This window comes from Bos indicus, chromosome 5, assembly GCF_029378745.1.
Source record: "Bos indicus isolate NIAB-ARS_2022 breed Sahiwal x Tharparkar chromosome 5, NIAB-ARS_B.indTharparkar_mat_pri_1.0, whole genome shotgun sequence".
NCBI classification, from domain to species: domain Eukaryota; kingdom Metazoa; phylum Chordata; class Mammalia; order Artiodactyla; family Bovidae; genus Bos; species Bos indicus.
The window spans coordinates 32,402,503-32,411,931 of NC_091764.1; the positions used below are offsets into that span (position 1 = coordinate 32,402,503).

The 9,429-nt window shown below is 50.4% G+C and overlaps 1 protein-coding gene across 4 annotated transcripts; it reads right to left on the reverse strand.

Annotated features, from left to right (window-relative positions):
* Nucleotides 1-853: 853 nt before the first annotated feature.
* TMEM106C (transmembrane protein 106C) lies at nt 854-6,358 on the reverse strand. Of its 4 annotated transcripts, none has more exons than XM_019960705.2 (8): nt 6,272-6,358; nt 5,528-5,739; nt 4,349-4,412; nt 3,686-3,845; nt 3,456-3,596; nt 2,973-3,022; nt 2,459-2,512; nt 854-1,596 (listed from the first exon to the last, which is right to left on the reverse strand). In XM_019960705.2, the coding sequence occupies exons 2-8, from the start codon at nt 5,709-5,711 to the stop codon at nt 1,500-1,502; spliced, it is 750 nt and encodes a 249-aa protein (XP_019816264.1). In that variant the 5' UTR covers nt 5,712-5,739; nt 6,272-6,358; the 3' UTR covers nt 854-1,499. The 4 variants fall into 4 exon arrangements, with proteins under 4 accessions (XP_019816264.1, XP_019816263.1, XP_019816266.1 ...); XM_019960704.2 differs by having other exon boundaries at nt 6,193-6,348; XM_019960707.2 differs by having other exon boundaries at nt 6,268-6,288.
* Nucleotides 6,359-9,429: the final 3,071 nt, after the last annotated feature.

The following is a 9,429-nucleotide window of genomic DNA, read 5'->3' on the forward strand; positions in this document are numbered from 1 at the left end:
ACATACAGACCGTTAAAGGATTCAGGTTAACAGGGAAACTCAGCTTTTGGGTTACACAGTCATGGTCAGAATCAGCCAGCCAGCCAGGAAATTTAGCCTCAGTCTGAAGACTCAGTAATACTGAAAATCAAGCTACGGGAATGGGGGCAAAAAAAACAGACCCCCAGCCACCACCTACTGCTGTTAGGTATTTCCTGAAGCACCAGAGCACGTGAAGGAGCCGGAGCCTATCTTAGTGGAGCTCTGAAATGAACTACTCAAGCTTCCCCCAGATGCCCTGCCATCCTGGGGCTGGAGCCTGCTCTGCAGTGGCCAAGAGCGTGGAGACGTTCAAGACACTTGCAACTTCACACCACGACCTCTTAATCAGCAAGCTACTCCTCCTCACACGGTAAAGAATCTGCCTGCAGAGCAGGAGACCCAGGTTCGATCCCTGGGTTGGAAGATCCTCTGGAGAAGGAAATGGCAACCACTCCAGTATTCTTGCCTGGAGAATCCCATGGACAGAGGAGCCTGGTGGGGGATGGTCCATGGGGTCGCAAAGAGTGGGACACGACTGAGCGACTAACACTGCTACTGCTATTCCTCCTCAGAGCAGCAGCTTCTCATTTCCCAGGTGCCACTGCGCTACCTCTCCAAACCTGCAGGGGGCACTAAAACAGCACTAACACAGCCTGTCATCACCAGAGGCTGACCGACAAGAGTGAGGCTTCCCTGGCAGGAGGCTGCTTTTCCTTCCCATCAGGGCTTCTCTTCCCTTCCCATCCTGTGCTGATCCACTGCGCAGGCAACTGTTCTACGGTCCCCTAGAGGTGCCCACTTGAGACATCCAGGAAATCAGAGGAGACACAGATCAATCAAAAGCAGGGTTTATTTTTTTTTTTTTACCAAATTCCCCAATCCATGTTCCAGCCAATGGATGGAGGGTAAATTACACCCCACATAGACTCTTAGTAAAAACAATTTTAACTTTCTACAGGAAAAAAAAAAAAAGAGTTGTTTTTCTTTTTTTAAATAAAGTTCCTAGGCATTTGGAAACATGAAAAACTTTCACATGTTGAATGTTGTGTGCTTTCTTCAATGTATTCAAATGCTCCCTCCCTGCTGCTGCTTCTGTGAGGAGGCCCTTCTGCAGCTACACTGACAGCCCTAATTCTGTAACATTGTATCATCTGATAACCTAGAACCCTGGTAGGATTTCAATGTATCACACCACCCCTGCCCCCAAACAGCTGAAAAGATCTCAGTCAAACTCATCAAACCTTCTTCGAGTGCCTACTATTTGCTTGGCGTCGGCTAGGTGCTAGGCAGTGATCCTGCTGGTTCTGAGAAAGGTCACTGGTGGTAGGGAAGGGCTTTTCCTCCCAAGTGGCTGGGGATTGAGAGAACCAATTTCTCCTCTGGTTCTACCACTTGGGGCAGGTACAGGGCTCAGGTCCTGGGAAGAGAAGCTGTGTCTCTTCTGACAGGTGCTGCCATGGAAGAACCGAGAGCAGTTTCTAAACTGCTGTGGAATTTACTCCACAATCCACATAGTGATGTGTCTCCAAGGAGCTCTGGGTCACGTGGCCAATGTAGGAAATCTTCACCGAAGTTCTAGGGAAAAGAAAACTGAGGAGAATTAATTCTGTTTCTGAGATAAATTAAGTAAGAGAGATTGCCCAAATAAATTCTTGCAAGCTCAGGCGATAACACACAGGTCTCAGACGCATGTCTTCATGGTTACACAACCAGGAAGTCAGAGGATCTTTTCATATCCCCAGAGACACTGTGCCCTGAGATGACCTTCTAAATAAGTGGTTCTCAGCTGGGGACATTTTTACCCCACAGGGAACTTCTGGCAGTGTCTAGACATCTGGGGTTGTTACAGCTGAGCGGGGGAGGAGATAAGCCCCTCGCAGGTAAGGGCCGGGGATGCTGTCAAGCATCCTACAATGCACAGAAAGGCCCCTCACAACAAAGAACTGTCTGGCCCAAAATGTCAACAGTGCCAAGGCTAAAAAACCCTGCTCTAAACCCTCATATTTCAAATGTCTGCAGCAGACTCTTGTCACTTGCAAATTTAATTGTCATGGTTCTAAAAATAACCCTACAGGTCCATGACATGTGGTAATTTGTGTGGTTAGAAAGTAAGTCTGGCTGGATGCCCTGGGCTTAGGCCTTGAGAAAGCTTTTCCCGTCTTTACTAGTCCCATGAGGATTCCAAAGCGATCACACAACTGGACCCCGTTTTATGGAGAAAATTCTTTATCTAACTGCTTCCTTTGAGTCTGGTGCCTGGTGACCAGGACTTGGACACCGCATCTCAAGGACAGCAAGGCTCTGCCGTGACTGTGCCTACAGTGCATCCAGCATAACCTCTTTGCCTTGTGGGTCCCACAGGCTCTCGCGAGCAAGGCTGGCCAGCTCACGTGGCCTGCCAGTCTAGGCCCTGGGCACAAGGAAATGAGCAACATACCGAACGAAGACCACTACGTTGTGCACTCCAATATAGGGTAGCGTGCAGAAGAAGCTGCCAAACAACAGAGGGATGGTCAGTTCAGGTGAGTCAGCAGGAATGCTGAGTTGCCCTGTCAAACTGAGGAGCACTCAGCCCCATCTGGGTGCTTCCCCTACCCGACACCCGCCCTCCTGGCCCAAGCACTGTCCCGGTTCACTGGTTCCAGGTCCCCACAGTGTCTTTCCATCCTCCCACATCACTATCTTCTTGGTTTTTGTTTTGTTTTGTGTTTAATGCCCATCACAAAATGCTCGAGTTTGGAAATGTTTCTAGTGGCCTAATGTTCTCTTTTCAGAAATCTGAGCACTTGAGTCACATATCAAATACCATATCCTTCCAAAAAATCTCAAGATAGCAAACCCACAGGCTAAAAGGCTGGAACTTTAGGCAGGACCAGCTCCCCTCAATTGAGCTCAACTCTGAACCCCTTTCATCCCATAAAATGCACACATATAGAGAACACTGTCCTTACTACACATAGGAATATGGTCCTCCCATCTCGGCCTTCGCGGTAAAATTCACCTGAAAACAAGACACCAGAGTCAGTCTGTGGCCAGGCAAGCTTGACACAGAACAGTTCTATTACTAGCAACCCAAGAACCTGAGAGCATTCTTCTATCACATATAAAATATTTCCCCCATGTTGTCACTAATCCTAAGACCATGAGCCTCTAACAAAACTTCCCACCTCCTCCCTTTTGAGAGGTCAATGGGCCCCAGATTATCCTAAGGCCTCTTCTTGATTGTTGGTGAACTGTTTTCTCCTACAAATTCTTGCTTCCGTAACACTTAATTCTTAGCTGATTTTTTCCCCTAATATTTCATAATTACAGAGCTTGTCAGCTCTTCCTCATCGGCTAGTTCCTACCAGTAGAAATGAGGAGAGGGAGAGGAAAGGAGCGAGGCCACGGCGTTTCACAGCCCAGTGGGGCCAGGCTCCTAAAGGCAGGCATACCAAGTGCTCGCTCCGAGGCGGAATGAGGGAGATGTTAGTCGTCGTGTACGACCCAACCACGGTGTTCATGTACTGAACCTCGCTGGACAGGCTGGTCACTGCCACGGAGTAGAAGTTGGAATTTCTAATTTTCAGGGTGGCCTGCGTCAGTGCAAGTGAGGAAACACGATAAGTGTCCTGGGTACAAGACTTGCAGGTGCACGACCCAGGAAGGGCGGCCCTCATCTTACCGTGATGGCGAGGATGACAAGGGACCTCTGCTCATCAAATGTGACTTTCACCACTTTGATGCCATCGTCATCCACGAGGACTGAATGTGGAAACAGGAAGAAAACCACCAAACCAGACGCCAGGAGGCAGAGCAGGATAGAGAGGAGGACATACTGCTTCCTGCAAATGACAAAGCATACAACCAAGCCCAGGAGTCAGATACCAAGGTCCAGTAAATCGAGATAAAACGCAAAACCAGGAATGAGGAAGGGAGAAACAAGCAAGTGCACAGGGCCAGGAATCGCAAACCAAGCAAGAAGGTGTAGAGCGGGAGAAGCCTTTCAAAGCCCTCTGAATGCTGTCTGCAATCTGGGAAAAGAAGCTGATGAGAGGAGCTGTGTGGACACAAACATCTCTTCCCCTGCCAGGACACCCTCTTCTGCAATTCCTCCCAATTCAGCTCCTTCGCTTGAGCCTCGGCCCTCAGAGTGTTTCTAGCTTCACGTTTCCTTCCCCAGATTGCGAGGAGGGCAGACACATCTTGCTTAAGCAAAAAGTATTAAAGGAAGTGGGGAATTTTACAAGAACAGATAACCGTTTCAAAAAGTGAACTGGCATTCATACACAGAAAAAAGGACTAGGGACGGCTGTAGGCATTAACAGGCGAGACTCAGATGACTCACGTTCTCTGAGGACGCAACCGCTGATCGCTGTGAGGGATCAAAGCCACCAACTCATTAACTTGCTCTAGAAAAGAAACAATTGACAATCTTGGTAAAATAAATCCCACGTGTGACAGTACTTTCCTTCACATACACAGGAGCCTGCCACAACATATACTTGTCCGGGATTATTTGTTTCCAAGATACCAGTTTGGGTCTCATGAACAAGAAACAAATAAATCTGTAGAGAGCGCTACAAATTACGTCTATCAGTGCTGCCAGAGCTCTGACATGGAAGCTGAGAAATCTAGGATCTGGGGACTTCCCTGATGGCTCAGTGACTTAGACTGGGTGCTCCCAATGCAGGGGGCCCGGGTTCTGTCCCTGGTCAGGGAACGAGATTCCACATGCCACAATTAAAGATGCTGCAGGCCGCAACTGAGACCCAGAGCAACCAAACAAATAAATACTAAGAAGAAGAAGAAATCTCAGACCTTGTTCGGGCTTTACTGCATGGCCTTGAGCTGAGGCATGGTTACGAACCGCTGCCTGGCCTTAGGTAAGTCATTACCTCTCTAGGCCACTGTGTCCTCATCTATAATATGAAGGCTTTGGATTGAATGATTTCTAAGGTTTTTATCAGCTTTAAACCTCTGTGACCCTCCATCTAAACTGCTAAGACTTTTTGAGAGCCAACTTAGTGATAGATAATTCTGTACCCAATCCAGGCTCCAGTCCTGGGCATGTTTTTCTCCCCCGACTTGATTTTTTTTTTTTTTTTTTTTTTAGACCTTAGGTTGTTAATGATTCACTATCTGCTTCCTTGAATAGAAGCTTCCAAGATGGTGTCTGCTCCTCCTCCCTCACAAAGCCATGCCAGGCCCTGAGTGTCAGCAATGAAGAAATGTACGTCAAACTGCAGAATGTAGAGCAAATCACGTGTTCCAACCCAAGAAAACAACAAATAGAAGAGTGAAAGTGAAGAAAAGTAAGGCTATCAAATATCAGGAAACCCAGAGAAGCTGGGGAACCTGCCCAAGTTTATCAATCCAGCTGAGCTGGCTCCTGCTCAGGGCATGGTCTGTGACCATGGTACTGCTGCAAGGAAAAAAGTTCAGTCTGGGAGAAAGGAGAAGTTTTGTGGGTATCCTGGCATTCTCCTTGGGGAATCATCTTTTACCATGATCACCAAAGACTCACCTGGAATGTAGCCTGTCCCCTGACACGTGAGACAGGTAATGCTATCTCGCCCGGTGAATTCCACATACGGGAACTGAGCAATAGCCTCCTGCTGCTCCCGTTCGGCCAGAGAATCCTCAGTGTCATCTGCTTTCCTTCTCTTGCTGAAAGGCCGGTGAGCATAGGTGGAATGACGGGACCCCATGGCCAGGATGTGCGCCTTGTGTCATGTCCTAGGATGCAAAGAGGCAAGTGAGTGCACACAAAAATGACCAAATTCCCCTCCCGAGTGTGATCCCGAACACCTGCACAATTTCTACCAGGCCCCTCATTTTCTACCACAGCTCCCTAACCCACCACCGACTCTCGACACACGGCCTGAGGAAACAGGGACCGCATTCGCCAGTCTGCCCAGCTCCTCATCGTCCTGGGAATCGGGGCACCCCAGCTCCCACGAGGTCCAGGCTCACCCCTCCTGTCTGCTACTTGCAAACTCTGTGTCTCTTTAGAAAAAAAACCTTCCCGGACAAACAACAAGCCCCAAATTAACAACAGGCCTCAGACAGTCCCCACTCTCTTCCGCCCCCAGCTCCAGGAGGCGGGCTCAGTTCACGCCCCTTGTCAAAAAGCGCGCTCCGAGCCCACCAGAGTCGCCCAGGCGGGAGCGAACACCGAAGACCCCAGACCTGCAGGACACGAACTCCCGGCAGCTCCTCTCCGGGCCGGAACCCCCTGCCACCCGCCGGATACTGCGGGTTTACCTGCCTCTCGAGTGTTTAGAACTGCACGCACTCGGTGCGCATGCACTCGGTGCGCAAGCCGGCTCGGGGACGCCGGGGTGAGCGCGCGTGCGCCCTTCGCAGCCCAGCTGGCGGCGCCGATAGGGGGCAGCAGAGAGAGGAGAGGGGGGCGGGGCGGGGAGCAGCGCCTCTCGGGGCTTGAAGCTGGCGGACCAGTGGAGGGGCTCCGCGGTCCCCCAGAAACACGGGGAAAGGTTCCAGTGAAGGTTCCCGATGAGGAGGGAGGCGGAAAGCGCTGGCAGCCAAAACCATTCTCAGCTAGTCTTTGAGTACAGGAGTTGTGAAGATGCTGAGAGTAGAAAGATGCATCACAGAACCTGCCCTCAACCTGCTTCAGGGCGTCCCCAGCCCTAAAGACAGACAGACAGACAGACAGACAGACAGACACACACACACACACACACACACACACACACACACACACACACACACACACACACACACACACACACACACACACCATGCGCATGAGGGGTTAGAGGACACTTTTTAAAGGGCGAGTTTCTCTGTACAGACTGCCTGATTGAGCTTCACCTGCCACAGAAGCAGACACTGCTGCTGCTGCTGCTAAGCCGCTTCAGTCGTGTCCGACTCTGTGCGACCCCGTAGACAGCAGCCCACCACGCTCCTCTGTCCCTGGGATTCTCCAGGCAAGAATACTGGAGTGGGTTGCCATTTCCTTCTCTGAAGCAGACGTTAACCACATGAAATTATAAAGATGATGCTGGGGAGAGGAGAGCTTCTGAACTGGGGGCGTGCCCTGCAATGGGGAGTGAAAATAGCGACCTGTGAGCCCCGTGCCACCTCCACCCCTCTAGCCTCCTCTTGTGAGGAAGGCTGATGTCCCTGCTGCTCTCTAGCCACCTGCCAACTGCTGGTCACAGTCAGCCCACAGAACACTTAGAGTGAGAAATGTTAAAGAAGAAAACTGAGGGACACACTGAAGACAGGCAGACTTTATTCAAGGGGGGATGCAGTGATAGGTGTAGGACTGCTGCTACCAATGGGGTCTTGCCGTGGGGCAGAGAGATTGGGCTCAAGTCTCAATACAGCAGGGCAAGTGGGAACCTAGAGCCAAGAAGCAGGTGAGGGTCAGTGGATGGAAAATTACTAAGAGACAGCATCATGGGTAAGGGGAATCCTGGACAAACAGACCAAACAGGATTCTTGCTAAAGACAGGCCATGGTGATTAGACATCACCTGGGGGTTGGAGGAGGACAAGGAATCCAATCAGATTCCGATGATCATCCGAAGATGATCCGATTTTGAGGGCCTGGGATTCCTGCTAAGGTGATTTATCAGATGGTGGTGGTTTAGTCGCTAAGTCGTGTCTGACTCTTGCAACCCCATGGACTGTAGCCTGCTAGGCTCCTCTGTCCATGGGATTCTCCAGGCAAGAGTACTGGAGTGGGTTGCCATTTCCTTCTTCAGAGGATCTTCCTAACCCGGGAATTGAACCCATGTCTTCTGCATTTCAGGCAGATTCTTAACTGACTGAGCTATGAAGGAAGCCCTGATTTATCAGGGTTCATGTTAAAACTGGATTTTATAATAAGTGCACAGATGGACCTGGAAAAGATTCAGGAACCTGACTAAAGTTTGGTCAAGCAAAGATTATTTGTCAGAAGCAACAAGGAGCCATTGCTCTTTTTCCATTTCTGGCCCATACCTTTCCTTCATGAAATTGTTCTTCACTTCTCTCCTTCCAAGCTCTATACCAGTTTACATTCCTTGTTTACACAATTCTGATTTCGTTGGAGGTAGCAGTATGTTCAGTGAAAAATACATTTCCCCACCTTACTTGCCATGTGACACAGTTTGAGTCAATGAGATGCGTGGGACTTCCAGAAAACGCCTTATAAGGGATGAAGATTCAACTGGTCCTTTGACCTTATTCTTCCTGTTTGGAGTTAGGACTTGATGTTGGAGATGGGGCAGCCATCTTCTGCCCATGAGGGAAGAAGTGTGTGCTAAGGAAGGCTGCGTAGAGGGATTAAAAGAGCTCAGGTGGCTGATGACATTTGGACTACCTTCCTTCTGACTTTTCATTACGTGAGAAAAATAACCACCCCCACATCTACAAATTGTGGTGTGTGTGTGTGTGTGTGTGTCTTTCTCATAGTGGGGTTCAGTCTAAATAGATACAGACATGGAGTTAGTTGAGAGGAAAGCCTCGATTTTCGCAAGGCAGTCTGACTGCTTTACCCAAACACCACGTAGGCCACCCTTAGGCTTCTATCGTCTTGTAACATCTGCCCTCAGGTCACACGCCTTTAGAGAGAGGGAGCCCCCTTGCCTGTCTGAAGCCCATCTTCCAAGTTCAGTTTTCCTATCTGAAGACCCCTTTTCACAGGGAATTCACCTGGGGCATCTGGGGAATGCGTCCATCCTTCAGTTACACGGGGCCTCACTTCGTGGCTTCGCTGGAAGCCTGCCAAGGGCAAGGGGCAGTGAGCCTAATGTCCGCACTATGGACGGACACTGCAGAGGGAGTCCAGGCTGTCCCAGGAGCAGGGAGGGTGAGGAAGGTAGCAGAAGAGAAGGCCAGGGGAAGACTGAGGGCTGTGGATGCTTCGTAAAGGAAGGGAGACAGGCTTAAGGGCTTGGGCCCATGTGAGGAAAACAGGTGCTCAGGTTGCTGGGGAATAGAAAGGGGGTCTGGGGGTTTAACCAGCAGAACCCCTGAGGCTTTCCCACAGTTGTCTGGGACAGACTGTACCCTCCTATTCCTCCTTGTCTCCCCAGCACCCAGCTCGAAGCCCAGTGTGTGGTAGGCCCTCAATAAATGCCTGCGGAATGACCTCACCTGGAGCCTGGCCTGCACCGCCTGGGGGAGTAGTCTCAGCATCTGCCATGGCCATCCGGGTGGCTGTTTTAATTGGGCAGCACATTCCTGAAGAGCCACCCATCACTTCTCACCTGTGCCTGGCTTCCAAGGTTATCAGAGTATCTGGTTACGAGCAGTGAGGTTACTGCAGACATGAGCTCACTGGGGCTCTTGGTGGTAGGGGGGTGGGGTGGGGAGCGGAGTGGGACCAACCAGAGATCCCTGCCCTCCCAGCTCCTCAGTTTCTCCATGTGCATCACGTACCCCTGGCCCCACAGGCTGAGAGGAGTCATGC